At 41.6% G+C, this 17,980-nt stretch overlaps 1 protein-coding gene across 1 annotated transcript; it reads right to left on the bottom strand.

Annotated features, from left to right (window-relative positions):
• Window positions 1–13,941: 13,941 nt before the first annotated feature.
• LOC104443795 (oxalate--CoA ligase) lies at window positions 13,942–16,891 on the bottom strand. Its single transcript, XM_010057320.3, has 4 exons — window positions 16,492–16,891; window positions 14,825–15,872; window positions 14,602–14,705; window positions 13,942–14,413 (listed from the first exon to the last, which is right to left on the bottom strand). The coding sequence occupies exons 1-4, from the start codon at window positions 16,696–16,698 to the stop codon at window positions 14,195–14,197; spliced, it is 1,578 nt and encodes a 525-aa protein (XP_010055622.1). The 5' UTR covers window positions 16,699–16,891; the 3' UTR covers window positions 13,942–14,194.
• Window positions 16,892–17,980: the final 1,089 nt, after the last annotated feature.

Consider the following 17,980-nt stretch of genomic DNA (forward strand, 5'->3'; position numbering starts at 1 on the left):
CATTAGAGGAAAATAACGAAGTTAGATGAAACCTGTCAACTATGGAACAATCAAGACCAATTTTGTCTATCCACTGAACAACGAGTGGATCTAGTCATATAGGGTCCGCATGGCAACATTTCTTGGCTGGGGAACAATTTTTTTTCAGAAATAGTTCTTTTCTATTTCTATTCTGGGGAACAATTTCTGAGCAAAAAAACCCGTTTGATAACTGTACAAAATTTCTATTTCTGGAACAAAAAAATAACAGAAACACGTTTGATAACTGCACAAATTTCTATTTCTAGAATAGAAAAAGAACAGAAACACGTTTGGTAACTGCACAAAATTTCTATTCCAAATTTTATTTTTAAAAAAAATTAAAAATAAGAAAAATGCATAAATTAGGTATTACATAAAAATTGGCAAGATCAAATATTATTAGATTAATAATACATTTGATTAAGTGTAAGCATTGTAGTTGAATATGCTTGTAACATAAGTGGTATTGTAATGGAACGTGAGCTATTATTTTATATCTATGTGTGAGGATCTTTACATATGTTTTATAGCGTATTGAATTTATGTAGCGCTTTGTTGGAATCGGTATTCACAAAATGATGTTTTGAACTATAATTCTCAATAATATATTTTCTTTTTGCGAATTTTAGCAAATATTGCGAAAAAAGCACACGTAATATTGTCGGCCAAATTAATTTATGCTCATTTCCTTGGGACTAAGTTTTTACTCTTTAAAAAAAAAAAAATTGTAATACTAGTGCATTCGTGGTTAGGGATTTTAGTCTCTTCTAATATTGACATAGATGTCGGGTTGGAGTTGGAAATTTTCAACTGTTGGAATGGTGCATGCATGACGTGGCTTTATTGTCATTATGCATTTAATTCATAGTATACTCCTAAAACACTTAGTAAAGACCTCGGTCTCTTGCATTTTGAACCGTCGATGCATTCCATTTTGATGTTAATTTTTACCTTGCTTCTTCCGAATTACCTTGCTGTCGTTATAAGGTTTTGGCTAATTTTGATAAAAGATGTGTTTTTCTTCTCCTCTTTTGCTTTTTTTCTTTCTTGACTAGCATACAAACTTCGGATGGTGGTTTGTACGTCTTGAAGTGTCAACTATACAATAGCTTACTATTTGCTTCTCTTCTATTTGTCCATATTTATGATACATTCAATGGCATTTATGCTCATGGAGATAGAATTGGATGACCTTAATACTATTAATAGAAATGTATTCATAATAGTTTACAAACACAAGCACAAAGTTTTCACCAAAAAACAAAAAACACGTCACAAAAGTCAGAAATAAAAAGTCATGGAATTTCTTGCATATTGTGATCCCTTGCCATCATATTTGCAATATCTTTCCTGATCATGTTCATCTCAGCCGCCTCATCATGTGATGCATCATCTACAACCTCGTCTTCTGTAGATCCAAGTGGATAATCCGGATCTCCATAAAAGGCAAAGTTCCTGTCCATCTTGTCTTGGTCGCGAATATAATTATGAAGAGCACAACATGCAATTACAATATATACTTGCTTTCGAATTGAAAATGGAGGCATGTGTGTCAAAATGGAGAAGCGATTTTTTAATACTCCAAATGACCTCTCGATAACATTTCTCAATGAAGAATGCTTATGATTGAACAATTCTTTTGCTGTTCTGGGCCTTCTCGTTCTACCCATATACTCATTCAAATGATACCGTTCACCTTTAAATGGAGTTAAAAATCCTGGAAGTGATGCATAACCAGAATCTACAACATAGTATTTTCCTACAAAAATATATATATAAATTTGTTATGATATGCAATAGCTATACAATCATAAAAAAAAAAAAAAATCACTTAATATAGAGAAAACAAATACCTGGTGGTGGTCGAGGAAATTGCAATCGAGGAGTCTCAAGTGCTGCCGAGAGAACCCGACAATCATTGGCAGATCCTTCCCACCCAGCATATACGAAGGTAAATTTCATATCAAATGAACAAGCACACATCACATTTTGAGTGGTAGTCCCTTTCCTGCCTCTAAATGGGATTTGTTTTGATATAGGGACGGATGCATCAACGTGGGTGCCATCAATAGCACCAATGCAGCCCTGTGATTTTGTGAATTTATAGCGTTAGACAATATTATCAACTATATATATTTTAATAATGTAAAATTGATATTAAAATCATACCTTAAAGTAACGTGCATGGTTAGGATCGATAAGAATCTCCTCTGGAACAATATCAAAAGAAGGCGGCCTGATAATCTCTTTTGATAATTTGAGAAACGCTTCTAATACCAGAGTGAAGAACTTACTGATTGTTTGTCCCGAACGTTGAAATCTCTCACATAAATCTCTATTTGTGTTTTTGTGACCAACCATATATAAAAAAATCCCAACTTGTTCATCAACCTTTACATATCGAGTATCTTTCAGCCAGCCTCTTGCCTTCATTAGATCACATAGGTTAAGAAAAACATGTCTCTCTAACCTGAATGCTTCATATATCCTATCGGAATGTCCATAAACAATTTCCCTTACCCATTCGGCTCCTGATAATTTACTATCCCTAATAGGCTCTTTCGTATGCAAAGACATGTCCAAATTAGCAAGAGTTAACCATGTTGTTATTATGTCAATATCAAAGTCATCCAAATACCATTCAACTGTTGCGACCTCTTCATTAGACACACTATTTGATTCATCTTCCATAGTACCTATGCCATTACACAAATATAAGAAAATCAATATAGATATATGTAAAAATAAAAAAAAAATAATGGAAACCAATAACGTAAGTAATAGAGTGAAAATTCAAACTAAATATAAAAATTCAGCACAATCCATCATATCCAAACCACAACATAGATACAAAAGTCGCAACAAAATAACAACCAAAAACATAAAAAACAGTCTGATAAAACTCCAAGCAATCCACGACACATTTCCTAACATCCACTAAAGACGTTGGAGAAGTGTATATCTCAATTCAGTTGGGGTTTTGATAAAAGCCTCCCTCCACGTGGCATTATCGCAGGCTCGCTCCACTGCTTTGCTATAGAGATCTGGGTCCAACATAGGCATGGCAAGTAGGGTATCAATCACCACAGATATGGAGAATGGGTCTGTAGGTGGTGATGTCACTTGTGAGTTGACAGAACCACTCACAGATTGATTAACCCTACTTTTGATCATCTCTTGCAAGGCTTTGCAGGTGCTAGCAATAGTAAATGATTGACTCTTCTTTCTCCTCTTAGTATTTGGGGTTTTATCCATCCTATGTTTGTCATGAACTGGAGTAGGAGTTTTGTCAGACATAACATCTTCCTCATTAACATGCTGTGCACCAAAGTCCTCTGGTCCATTGTCTGCATCATCACCACCAATATTAAGTTCATCCGACATCACCATATCTTCGACATTTCCTGATGCATAGTTCCCAGTAGCATATGTATCGCCAAATATAATACACAAGTCAGGATATTGAGGAAACCCATCCTTCTTGAATTTCACCCACTCAATATTATCCTGCAATTTTCACAATGATGACATATATCAGCAATACAATTAAACATATTTGATGTACATATATAGTGCTATGAAAATGGTCAAAGGTTAAATCATACCTTGATATGAGATTCCCATATGCTCGGATCATCAATAACAACTTTTTTGTTCACATTGTCCCAGCCAAATCTGGATTGTGAAAGAAGCTTCTTGAAACTAGCATACTGCTTTTTCAATTTGTTCACCTTATTCTTCAACTGTACTGCAGTATATTGAAGTTCTGCTCGTTTGTTGAATTCTATCTGTATGTTATTCCACCCTACTTTGTTGAAAGTAGAAGAGGTGCGATTTCCTTTTTTGACCTCTTCTACCAACAAATTGACGAACAAGTTCGTTAAAGGCTCAGTCCACTTTGCGATGAATGCCTCTTTTTGGGATGCCATGTAACCTTCACTAGTTGAACATCATATGAGTTCAAGACAATTAAAAAGAAAGTGCAACATGCTGCTGTCTTCTTTTCTCATCACCATCTTTTAGACTAAAGAAAGACACAAGCATCAAAATGTCTTTATAGCTCTAAACATTGGATAGCTATTCAGTGCATAAACATTGGGTAGCTATTCAGTGCAATGTTTAAATTCTCAAATGTTTCATTCCATTATTGTATATTTTTTCAAGACAATTTGCTCCTCAAAACAAAGAACCAGCAAGATTAGTAAACACAAATCAAGCTGAAACTACTGCAGAATTGACAGATTTCAAATGTGTTTTTCAGCAAGCAAACGACATCCATTATGGGCGTACGACATATCAAATCGAAGCTCTAGAAGTGTATTTTTTATGTCTAGAAGGGCTCGAGGTCAAAAAAATTCATCTAGCACTTCGTTTCAGCCAAAACAGTAAGTCCATCACAAAGATACGAAATTGCGGAGTAATACAAATCAAACTCAGAGTTTGATCAGAAAATTGCCACAAAAAGTTTGATGAAGTACATACCCAAAGCTTCACACAAGCATCAATGACAACTAGAATCAGGCATATAAAAATAATAAACTGAACATGTTGTTCTAGTAATCAATACTTCAGCAACATTGACAAATTACAGCAGAGTTTCAGGTATGCAATTGATAGGAGAAAATAGAGAAAGAGCGAGCGTCATATCGAAAGAGAGAGAGACAGATCGCATAGGCCTTATTCAATCTAAATCAACCATAAAATTCAGTAAATATATGTGCATAAGGCGCAACATGCTTAGCTACATCCAAGAAATGAAGCTTTCCTTCATTTTACATGCATATCCCGAACCATTAGGTCCAGGTATCCACTCTACCTCCATTGATCAAGGGCGACACAAGCACGGGGGAAGCAATGTGAGAGAAGCGAGCACAAACAGAGGCAACGCGACAGAGGCGACACATTCAACTTCAGAAAAATTGAGAATCACCACTAGAACAGGTACAATGAGAAAGAATCAAAGTAACAAACCTGATTTAGGGCAAGACGACCACGAGGCAATGCAACCAGAGGCGATGCGAGCCGGAGAAACTTGACCAGAGGCGACGGGATTGCAGGCAGTAGGATTGGAGAGAGGCGATCGGAGGCGATGGCACTGCAGGTGGCAGATTCACCCCTTCACCTTTGTTTTGATGAAAAGTGAAAAGTATAAGACTTCGTAAGTAACCAAGATGTCAGCACTCATGCAGTAACAAATCCTTAGCACCCAACAGGAACCTAAAAAAAAGGGATAACAATAGAGAAAATCATTGGTCATTTTACTTTGAATTCAAGAGAAGTAAGAGGATCGGATCTTGACAAGTTTTATTTAAGGCACCAAACCCGAGAAGCAACAAATAAACACTGAACAATGCCAAAGTAGCCCCTCAACCTACGCAGCACGCATCGGCGAACTTCATAGCAGCATGTGCCTGCATATTTCATTTTCACATTATGTGACCATGTGAAATGAGTCCACATATAAAAGAGCCATCAACTTTCCAGTTCATGAAAGAGATCGGATCACAACTCAAAAGGCCGAAGAAGGACTCGCCATTGAGAGAGTTGCCAAGCCAGCTTCAGCTTTTAGCCTAAAATCATAAAACACAGAGTACACGATTCAGTCGGCTTCATGACATAACAAAGGAAGCAAACAAATGAAGACTAAGACGTGATGTCATCATTTCATTGTGGAAATAGATGCAAAAAAATCCAGTTTTGAGTTGACCTCAAAATTCACTTGAGGAGAACTTGATATATTCAACAATTCTGTCACTGCACGAAACTTCTCCACTTATCATCAAAATTCAAGTAATCCTCCTAGCCGTAACAACAACAGATGCATGCTGCTCTGTTTTACATACTTTCTGATAATTTCCGTTGTTTTCCTTTATAAGGACCAGACAAAATAATCATAAACTAAGATATTCTCCATAACTGCTTGCTTCTACCTATAGCCCAAGACAAAGCAATCATCACCTTGTGCATATTTTCACACGTGAGGTGTCCCATTTATTCTGACAAAGATCTTTATCAACACTTTTCTTGTGTAGTGGTAGTGGATAGGTTGCCAAGGCAGCTTTGGTAAATCGAATGTAGAGATATGCCTACATGGACCTAAGAAGTGATTCTTGCGAAAATCTCATCCTTCTCATAAAGAAACTTCTCAGCATAGCACATCTTCGAAATGGCTCGTGAATTTAAAGAATTTACAGACTCTAACATGATTAAGCATGCAGTCGAGTGTCTGGGAAACAAAAATGCTTGCTGGTAACAGTGTACTCCTCAGGGAGCCTTGGTATTCCGGAGCTTGTCACAAGCCCTAAGCAAAATGAACATCACTAGAATAGCTAAAGCACTATTATACGACCTGAAACCCAAAACTGAAGAGACTAACGGAATGTGATATAATGTCAACACTGCCAAAATTGACGTCTACAGATTTTGAAAATGCCAACTGACATTTAGCATTCTACAGAAAGTGCAATTTCTAATAGGCTCGCTGTTGAACATATAAGAAGTTCTTATTAGGAAGAATACAACACAAACCTGAGATAAAAAAGGTAACATTGTCACCACCGCGTGACCCCGAACAACTGGAACATCAACTTCTCTAGGATCAAGACCAAGTACTTCTGCCTTCATGGAACATAATAGATTAAAAATCTGATGAGATATATCAGCGAACACCTACAATATATTGGGGGGAACGAAAGAAGGGGGAAGGAAAGAAGTTGTTGGCTTTCATGACCTTGTCTCGAAACTGCTATCTTGTGCGGATTTTGCTGCCTGAGCGTTAGTATCAAGTATCTCTGATCATAAACAACCTTCTGATCATGAGAAGAGAACCAATAACACTCACTAGCACATAACTGCAGAAGCTCCTCCTCGAATGGCCCGGCGAGCCGAAACCACCGCACGGAGCGACAGGACCGCTTGCCACTCCTCCTCCGACTTCCGGAACGACCCAGGCGCGGCGACCACCACCGCGCCGCGGAAGCTCCTCCTCGAACAGCCTGCGAGCCGAAACCACCGCACGGACCGACCGCGAAGCGGCACGAGGCGACGGCGGAGGCAGCCTTATCGGGCAAAACGCGAAGTGGGTCTTCAGGGGAGCGGAGCGAGGAGAGAGAAGGGTCTGGTTGTGGCGGTGGGGAGGATGGACCGACGGTGACGAGACCGGTGGCGACGAGACCGGAGACAGGCGAGGCGGAGGCGACGAGCAGGACCAGCGACAACAGGACCGACGGTGACGAGACCGGCGGCAACGAGACCGGAGAGAGGCGAGGCGGAGGCGACGAGCGGGACCCGGCGGCAGGGACCGGCGGTGACGAGACCGGCGGCGACGAGACCGGAGAGAAGCGACTGGAGATGAGATCGGAGAGAGGTGAGCGGACGAAGGGAGAGGTGAAAAGGGAAGATCGCGAAAGTGAAATTAGGGTTGCCCAATTTGTTTCTTATTTTTGTTCCTGGGAATTCTTGGCCGGGAACGAGAAGTAACTTTTTTTTACTTCTCGTTTCTATTCCAAAACCATTCCCGGGAACAAAAAATTAACTTGCCGTTATCAAACGGGTTTCTATTCTTTTTTTGTTCTGGGGAAGAGAAGAATAGAAATTCTTGGGCTGGGGAAGGTTGTCATGTGGAGCCATAGTGACGATGAACTAGCCTCGCCCTTCATTTACTGATGCATGATTAAATATAATTTGAAACTAACAGAATTAAATTATGAAATGACTTAATTGGATGCGTCTACCTTGTACGACGCCATTTTCGTTCATTCACCATAGTATCGAGCTATAAAAACCTAAAAATGTTATAAAGAGAATCATCATGTTTTACAGCTTTTATTGAAAATAAAACATGCGATGGGCCTTGGTTTATAACCCATGGTTTGACTTTCTAGAATGAATAAAGGATCATTCTTAATGCGTACAACGTAAAAAATATTTCACCTTTTACCTTCCATGTAACATTATTTTCCAATTTGGAACGATCTGTCAAAATTCATACGTAGAATTCAGTATGATATCTCTAAACTAATTTCGACAAAATAATGGTATACCGTTTTATGAATCTAAAATTAATTAAATTCAATAGAGAAAACGACTATTTCTTAATTCTAATTTAATCTAAGCAAAGTAACCACTTATTTAAGTAAATTATTCATTTTTATATTTTCAAATAGTTACAGCACTAATATTCTCAATGGTTAATATCCTGAAAAACTCCAAACCGGTACACCTGTGACAAATTTACCCTAAATTATTTTTTAGATCATGAAAAATCTTAAACCGGTATACTTATGATAAATTTATCCCGACTGATCATAAAAAAAACCCTAAACTAGTACATTTATAACAAATTTACCCCAAACTAATTTATTCGACCACAAAAAAACCCCAAATTAGTAAATTTATGACAAATATACCCTCCGCTAAATTGGATTAATACCTCAAAAAATCATAAAAATTGTAAACTGTGATAAACAGAGCATAAAATCACAAATTGGTATACCAGTCAACTGTCACATGTCATTTAATTCAATAATTTTGCAGTATAATTTAATGAAAATTAACATAGGGTAAATTTGTCACAAGTGTACCGGTTTGGAGTAAATTTATCAAAGATATACCAGTTTGGGGTTTTTGGTGGTCAAAAAAATAGTTTAGGGTAAATTTGTCACGGGTATACCGGTTGGGGTTTTTCGAGGGTATTAACCCTATTCCGAAAGAATAATATTTTTGGACTACTCAATATTCCTTGGTCCTTTTCTAACCAAGGCTGCCATGAGACTTCGACATAACTCGGAATATTTCCATAAGCTTTAAGAGCTAAAAAGGTTATAAAAGCACTTTTGGGCCAAAAACATGCCTTTGGATCTAACTTTAGACACCCCTGGATTTAGGTGGTGCTTTATATGTCACATCTCAAATAATCCTTAATTAGTTATCACATAACTTAAAAGGTTCTTTATTTTAAATTAATCCTTATATGATCATGCGTAGCTTTCTTGCTCAATTCAGTTGACCCAATTTTTGTCCCCTAAAGAAGTCATGCCGGGCCAGATCACAGATCTAGCCCACTTGGCCTTTTTTCTTTTGGGCCCCCAAGGGAGTATTTTTACAGGGGAATTGGGCTTGCTGTTCAAGCCCAATTCAAGCTGAGTGAAACCCAACCAAGGCTAGTTGGGCCTGACCCGCTTGGGTGGGTTCTACGCCCAGGCCTACCACAAGCTCTAAGTCAGCCACGAGTAGCTAGAGCCAACCAAAGGGCCGAGCTTTGAACCCATGCCCTAGGTCACTGACTTAGCCAAAGTAGGCAATTTTGCATACGACAACCACCCGGTCAAGCTAGGAGGACCTAGTCAAGCCAGGACGACACTAAATGAAATTACATGAGTGCCGGTTATGCATAAGCATGATATGTTGATATATTTATTGATAGACTTTTTGGACCGATTTCTTTATAAAAAAAAAAAAAAAAAAAAAAAGTGGAAGTCCCTTGTCTCTAAAATTGTGCTAAAAAATTAAACAAGCTCTTAGGGCTCTACTTTAGAAATCCGATTGTTCCCTTTTGCTCCATTAAAAATTCCATTTTGATATTTTGCCTAAAAATCTCCGACAGTTGGAAATCTGCGGGGACAAATGGGTTCCAAAAGCTTATCGTTAAACTCCTAAGGGTGCGTTTGGTAACGTTTCCGTTCAACCGTTGAAGGTTTTTAGAAAGATTTCCACCTCGACGCCGATCGACGTTCTGACGCCTGCTACCCACCTCACCGCCATGTTGTGCCGACCGGACCCACGAGGACAACTCACGCATCTCGCCGTGGACAGGTGATGACGGGCTCTGCTCACCTCCGTCGCCACCGTCAGTTGCATCGCTACCGCTATCACCCCCCTCTGTGAAACCCTAGCTACCGCAGCCACCGTCCCCAGCCGTAGTAAAAGTGTCAAAAGTAATGTACAACGCTCACTTTGGTGCCAAAATTTTATTTTGGATGACTTAAGTGCCAACAAATTTGAAAAACGATCATTTTAATGACAATGCCGATTTAACTGGCTGGAAATCCGATGTGATATTTTTTTTTATTAATTTTTGAAGCTGACGTAGCTCATCGGAATGACAAAACGACGTCGTTTGGTGTTGGATTTTCAAGTCCATGACTTCACAATTTCATCTAATAATAATGGGCTCATCAGAAAGCATTCATCTCACGCTTTCCAATTGTCCAAGAATCGCAAATCGAACTTCGGAAGGTGAAAATGTATGCCCCAAAAGAGGTAGCCTCCAGTCGGAGCAAGCACGACCTCAAGATGAGGCGAGCTCCATTAAGGTAGCCTATTTCGCCTATAAATGCCTTCACTCTGCTCATTTGAAGAAGAGAGGAGACTCTCTTAACTTTCTTTTTTTCCGTCTCTTCCACTTCTAGTGGGGAAGGATTTTGAAGTAAAAGCCATTTCTCATCTAAAGAAATGTCTATACAATTTATCATTTTAAAAATCACAGCACCCTTAAAGTCAGATGAAAAGGAAGAAGCTCTATATGTGGAAACAAAGACTCAAATTATATGAGCTATTAGAATTAAGTGGAGATTCAACTTTTTCACTTAATAGTTACTCAATCTCCTAGCAAAAATTGTTGCTTGATAAATGTAATATGATCTTGGGAAGCACATGTTGTAAAGTGCTTCATATTGTGTGATGAATTTTGGGCATAAATTTTTGGAGTTCCTAATTGATAAAAATTAATATATACAATAACTCACCCAAAGGGGGTTATTGTGTATATTAATTTGGAAAATAGCATGAAGAGGCTCAGGATAAGGTCAGCCTTGCCCAAGCCGCGCAAGGTCGGCCTCGCCCAGCAAATGTGAGGCTGAGCCTCACCCAACCACAGCAAGGCTTGGGTCAACGAGCTTCGTTGTGGCTCAAGGTCGCTAGCCCTCATCTGGTCGATTGGTGCATCCCCTGAGAAAGGTCGGGTAACCAACCGGTATCCTTAACAGAGGATCAAGCACCCCACAAACAGATGTCCCAAGTTGAGCTTTTACCAAAGTTGCTTCTAAGCCTTTAGTCGTAACTCATTAGCAAAATGAGCACCTCACTTTTGTCAAGCCCGAAAGCAAACATAAAGAACTTGAAAAAGCTTTATTTTCGTATGATTGATTATTTTGGAGATCACAACACCCATAAAATTAGGTAAAATCAAAAAACAATGATTTGTTAGAAAAAAAAAAATCCCTTTTGCTCCATAAAAAATTCCTTTTCAATAAATCAAATGCGACAATACAAGCGCAATTAATCTCAGAAAGAATCCCATTCTCCATTCAAGAGTAAAGGATATTGAAATTTGACATCACTTCATAAGAGATCATGTACAAAATAGTGAAATATGTACTCTCGTAGTACTAGAGGTGTTAGGTTTACCCCAAGCCCCTTTTTGGTGAAGGTTGTGGCCACGCTTTTGGGCTATTCAGATGTGGCGAGCAAGTTAGGTGTAAATTGGTGTGTTTAACTTATGTATATATGGTAAACTTGAGAGCACTATTGCTTAAAGGTTGTTGGGAATTGCGCCATATTCCTTATCTAGGGAAGCTCACATCTTTAAGAAAGTTGGACGCTAGTTACTGCGAGAGTCTTGAAGAGCTTGAGGGTCTGGAAAAGTTGGTAAACTTAAGATACTTTGACCTTACTGGAACACGTATTGAGAGTTTGCCCAAAGGAACACTAGAGCATTTACTAAACTTGCAATGCCTTAAAGTTTTGGTAGTAAATGAAGACAACATTACAAAATTGGGGGCATTAGAGACATTTAAATGCTATCTTAAAAATGCAGATACTTTCAACCAGTGATTTTTTTGGTCAATTCAATCATAAAACTTTTACATTTGTGTCAACTAATACTAATGTGGATATTGATTGGCATCGGCCGTCTAATTGATACTGACATATGGGTTGGACCAACCCTGAATTCTCAGGATCGAGGACCAACTCGTACAGTGTTAGTCTAGGAATCCTAGGATCAAAGACCGACCCAGTCTCCCTGGGAACCATACTAGGACCGGCAAGATTGGGTCGGTCCAGGGTCAGTCCTAGACCAGTGCTCACTCCCATGAGCACGATATCTGTCTTCATACCATTCCACCAATAATGCTAGCACAGATTCTAATACATCTTTGTGCTGCCTGGATGAATACTATACTACTATGATGAGCTTCTGACAAAATTTCTTCTTTAAGCTCCATATCATTTTCTTTTGGGGGGGAGGAAACAAGGGAGAAAGAGCTGTTGTGAGGGCGAAATCAAAATTTTGATTGTGACATGGAGAATGACATCACATGTAGCTAGAAAATGACAAACATCAGTGTGATTAATTAGTTGGCTCTTCAATGGCCTTGAGTTTGTTCCACAAGGCCCAAGAGTTGGTTGAAGCATGTTGTCATCGATTGATTTCCTTATTTCAACTCCGAGATAGCTTGGGTGAGGTACACGATTTGGCTTAGTCTGGTTTGCAGAAGTAAAGTAAATCTCTTGTTATTTTATTTGGGTTTCTGATCGACCTACCAAAAAAAGATTAGTGGCAACTCCTAATTGAAAAATCATTTGCATGTTAAGAACTTGAATCTAAGTCGTGAATTGGTATGTACTTGAGAGAGCCCGGGCACTCGAACTTTTTGAAAATGCAATTCCATTACAGAAAGTTGTTGCTATCGAATATTGGCAAAATAGTCGAGTGGACAATTGAAAGGTTGTGATATGTCCTTGGTTTTAATTCTAATTGTGGCGATTATCAAGGATTGGAAAATTTTTGAATTGTGATAAAATCTACACGGAAATATCACTTGATAGGGAATGATCACAGGATTTTTGGTACATTCAAGATTAAAGAGCAAGATTAAGAAGGGTGATATCTCAATATCCCGAGTCTGATTTGGGCAAAGGGCTATTGTTGGAAGGCCCTCAAAAAATTAATTCTCAATGAAGTTTGATTTCGTGTCAAATCTAGTCAACAAAATTTGAGCCTTTGAGAGACGTTCACACTTTGCTAAATGGCGACGCACATCGAGAACTGTTATTGCATAATTACGGTGCACATGAAACCAATGCACATACGCCGTTGGATTATTTGAATTTTATAGAAGACTTACCTCCATCCAACGGTGCATGTGAACTGAGCTCACAAGACCAAGTTGGGATTTTTCACGAAGATAAAAGCTCGAACTAATTGACTTCTAAGCAACGGTCGCAACGAACCATGCCAGCGAAGGCAAAGTCGCCACCTCCTCATGACCGTCGACAACTGATGAAAGGGAAAGCATTTTGGCGGCGCAAATGGCGGTCCCTTTTCCATGACGTGCACGGCAGCACCTGGGGTCGACTGGGAATGGACGCAACGGTTGAAGAACATGGAAATAAGTCCGATAATCAAGCGCCTCTTTTGTAGAGTAATCAAGCAACGCGCTCGAGCTCTTCAAGCAAGGAACGACCTCGTTGAATCGCACGCGGGAGGAGTTCCAGCCAATTTGCCTGATTAGTTTCTGGACTTTGGCCATTGTATCTAGCTAGTGATTGCGAAAAATTACCATTATCTGCTCCTCCGGATGATGTAAACTATTATGACTTTGGTTATAGATGGATTAAGGACGTTTGTTACGTTCGAAATAAGATTTCTCATATAGCTCCGGCGACGGCTCCGTGTATGCAAATGCGACCTGTCGCTTGCCCTTGAGAGGGGAGGTTCGATGATAGCGCGACAGTCCAGCCAGAAGCTCTTGCTTCCCGATCCATCACAACGACGGCTCGCCTTTGGACCGGTTGTAATAGTGTCTCCTGGTTGTGGTCTAATTTTCTTGTGTAGTGTTCAGTACTTGAATTTTGCAGCAGTCATGTCATAGAGGGAAGATTTCAGACCAAGATGAAAGCCATGATATGAACTAGTCATCATGAAGTTCCTTAGGACAAGAACGTTATTTTTCTTTTCATTGATACCAATATGCGTATGTACAAAGAACGAATGCAAATTCCATTCTACCACCGGCAATCGGTGAAGAGAGCATGCCGGTCAGCAATATAGAGACGGACAAAAAGTCAACCCTTATGCTTAGGTTTTTTCCCGAGTTTGGGACGACCTACTTGATATTTGGTACTGAAAATGAACTCCGACCTTAACATTCGCGCGCTCTTAAGGAGATGATTAAGCACCAAACTTGGGGACCTTGGCAGTTGAGATCTGCGCGAGGAAATGCTCCGCCACAATCCGGCGCTGGATCTTCCCGGAGGCAGTTTTCGGGACGGAGTCCGTGATGAAAACCTTCTTCGGGACCTTGAAGCTTGCAAGGTTCTTCCTGCAGTACTGGATCACATCCTGCTCTGTTACCACGACACCTTCCCTCGGAATCACAGCACAATTAATCTGCACATGAACCAACCGGGCATTGATCATTCCAAACTTGTGAGCGAAAATGTCCTTCCTAGTCATCTAAGTTTTGACTACCGCCTCAAGAAATGTTCAATCTCTCAGGAAATCGATGAACAGAAAGAGCTGATTCTTTAGGAGAAACACTAGGCAACACAGCAATGAAGAATGAAATGTTTGTTTACCTCTTCGCCATACTTATCATCCGGGACTCCAAAGGCAACTGCTTGAGCAACATCTGGATGTGCCAGAAGCACAGCATCGACTTCAATTGGTGATATCTTCTCCCCTGCAAAGCATAAACCGAAGTTTACCACATTGGCCACAACAAAGAATCTATCGAAGCTACTTTCAAAACACAGTTATGGCAAACAAAATGGCCATATTTCAGCACTCCAATGAAGTTACCTCCACGGTTGATGAGCTCCTTGATCCGACCAACCAAATGCAAGTACCCATCTGAATCCATAAACCCAAGATCACCCGTATGAAACCACCCGAACTGGAAGGCCTGCTTATTTGCCTCTGGATTATTCTTATAGCCCTTGGTCACGTTCGGTCCCCTTATACACACTTCACCGCTCACACCCTCTGCCTGTATGGCCCCGTGCTCGTCCAAAATCGCCATCTCCTGCCCCACGGGTCTCCCGACTGACCCAGCCTTATGCGGCCCATCTTCGGGCAAGGGGTTTGAAGCCATCAGGTGAGCAGCCTCCGTCATTGCATAAGCCTCAAGCACGGGTGCATCAAATGCCTCCTCGAGCCGAGCCATGATAGATGGTGCGAGCGACGCGCTGCAGCTCCTTATGAATCGCAGCTTCGGGTAAGTCTGCTCTGGCTTGCTGAGGTGGCGGTCCAGGATGATCTGGTGGATTGTAGGGACTGCTGTGTACCAAGTGGCATTGTACGAAATCATATCTGCCCAAAATGTGGATGCTGAGAACCTACCAGCCGCCGGGAGGGCCACGGCAGCTCCAGCAACTAAAGAGCTCAATAATCCAGCAAGTAAGCCGTGCACATGGAACAACGGAAGCACAATCACAGTAGAATCCATCTCCGATAGTTTGTACACCGACTTGATGTTCTGAACCGATGAAGCCAAATTGAGCTGAGTCAGTGGCACACCTTTCGGGCGACTCGTGGTGCCAGAGGTGTGCAAGAACAGAGCCACATCTGAGGGTTCATTGACGACTTTGGACATCAAGTCAACGCTCGGCTCTACCTTGGTCGAAGAGAGAGTGATTTTGGAATTTGGCGAGTGAAGCTCTGCGGTCACGTGGGGGATGTTTAGCTTGGAGGCGGCGGACTGCGCTGGCTGGTTTCCTTCTTTCGGTGTCAATAGGAGCTTGGATTCCGAGTCAGCGAGGTAGAACTCGAACTCCTCCGCCGTGTAGGCGGAGTTGAGTGGAGCCGCTGTGGCTCGGCATCGGATTACTGCCAGGAACATGATCACAAACTGCAAAACAGAACACACTTTTGCAATCAGCAAAGCAACATACCAATCGCCGCACACAGCAGAGATCCAAGCACGTATTTTTTCAGAATATGCAGACAAATGGGTTGTCAGTGTTGGACTCCATTAAAACCATCCATCTACTTTTCATGAATTCTAACTTGTTTTTCCATAAATCGATGCTTGTACATCCTAAAGAACCCAGAACACGACAGAAGATGCCTTTCATGCTCTACCCTGTTCAATTTATTCCGATTAGCTTTTGCAAAACTTCATGTTAAACAGTAATCACGCGCTCACAGAAATCTCATGCCTTAGACGCACTTTTCTTTCATGGAAATCGACCCCATTTCCGTCCCCCTGTTCTCGAAGAACTGCGAAGCACGGAGGAACGTCTTCCCATCCCGCATTTTCCTAGTCCATCTTCCACAAAAACGATCGAACTCGTCATCGGGAAGCCATCGCTACCGCGACGAATTCAAACATCGTCATCGGCAATTTTCCATCGGATCATCGCGGAAACGAGAATCCTCACCCAAAAAAAAAAAAAAAAAAAAAAAAAGGCATGCATGCGGCCGTACTTCGCGAACTGGCTCGACGATCGGGGGTGTGGGGGACGTACCTCGACGATGTTGGGGAAGGTGAGGGCGACGACGTCGCCGGCGCCGACGCCGGAGACGGCGAGGAGGGCGGAGGCATGGTCGACGAGCTCCTGCAGCCGGGCGTGCGTCAGGTCGAACTTCCCGCAGGCGGAGATGGCCCTCCGGTCGGGGAAGTCGGACGCCACCTTGGCCAGCAGGCCGGAGAGCGTGAGCGCGAGCTTCTCCATATCCGGCTAAAATCACAGGAGGAACGAAACCAAACCAAACCAAACCAAACCAAACGAATAGACCGGAGAAGAAAAATTCAACCGATCGCTCGGGGAGACCGAGAACAAACGGAGATCAGAACGAGAACGCGAATCCGCACGGAGGAGAGACGGGGAGAAGGCTGAGAGAGCGTTTCGATGGCGGAGAAAGCCGAGGGTTCGCGGCTGTATATAGGACGGGGGAGGGGGAAGGGGAGGGAAGGGTCGAGGTGGCTCCGCGACCAGGGCGCGTTCGGTGAAGGTGACGACTGGGGGGCGAGGTGGGGCCCGCGGGGCCCGCGGGAGCCGCCACGTGGCGAGTCGGACGGCCGCTTGGAGGTCGGGCGGGCGTGTGTTCCCCCACCTTCGGGAGCTGCGCTACAGCTTTCTGCTTTGCTTTGCTTTTGCTTTTGCTTTGTTTTGTTTTGGCTTCCGCGAATCTCCGCCGACCTGCCGCCACGTGGACGGGGCGCTGACGACGGCTTCCCGACGGGGACGTCGGGGGGACGTCGGGGACGCGTCGGCTTCTTCCTCCCCCTGGCCGGGCCGGGGTGGGGCCCGCGAAGAAGTAGGAGAGAGGTGCGTCTTGGGAACACGATGATGCACCGCTTGTCTGGCGCCTGCGAATTCATCGATCGTGATCGTGATCGTGACCGTGACCGTGACCGTGACCGTCCGATCGAATCGATCTAGATCCGAGAGAGAAAATTCCTTTTGGTTACGGATTTTTTAGGGAAATTTTCTAAATGGAGAGAGCTAGTTGAGTAATGTTGGCACCCGTCAAATATCATAATCACACGAGTTGAGTTAAAGTCGATCGCGTGTATTGATTCTACGAAAGAATATATGAGTTTTACACAATTGCAAGAACATTTGACATTCACCGTTATGAGTGTAATCAATGCCCAAGCCCAAGTTCTCGCAAGAATGTGCGAAGAGTGGGGTGGATGGTGCTTTTTATGAGTGGAAAATGCATGGAATCCGCCCAAACCGTGCGAGCCGTAGCATGAGTGATAACTCTATAAAAATAAGGTTATTTTACCTATTTTAGACAGTAATTAATGCATTATCTGTGAGAAAATATTTGGATTTCCTTCTGATTATTTGAATTTTTCTTATTTATGCAGAATAATGAGATATGAAGAGGATAAGGAAAATAATTGTAACTATCGAAATTCAAATAAAAGCAGCAGTGAAAGATGGATATCAAATCAGGAAATTCTTGATTTTGTTCCCAATGTTATCTGCAAGCGTTGGGAGATAG

Source organism: Eucalyptus grandis, chromosome 5, assembly GCF_016545825.1.
Source record: "Eucalyptus grandis isolate ANBG69807.140 chromosome 5, ASM1654582v1, whole genome shotgun sequence".
Taxonomy (NCBI): domain Eukaryota; kingdom Viridiplantae; phylum Streptophyta; class Magnoliopsida; order Myrtales; family Myrtaceae; genus Eucalyptus; species Eucalyptus grandis.

What these genes read in the sequence shown, in the direction of transcription:
- LOC104443795 (XM_010057320.3), bottom strand. Translation starts at nt 16,698, where the DNA reads ATGGAGAAGCTCGCGCTCACGCTCTCCGGCCTGCTGGCCAAGGTGGCG. An exon ending in CCTTCCCCAACATCGTCGAG is followed by an intron (nt 15,873 to 16,491) that starts GTACGTCCCCCA and finishes TCTGTTTTGCAG; the next exon opens with TTTGTGATCATGTTCCTGGC. An exon ending in GGAGCTCATCAACCGTGGAG is followed by an intron (nt 14,706 to 14,824) that starts GTAACTTCATTG and finishes TATGCTTTGCAG; the next exon opens with GGGAGAAGATATCACCAATT.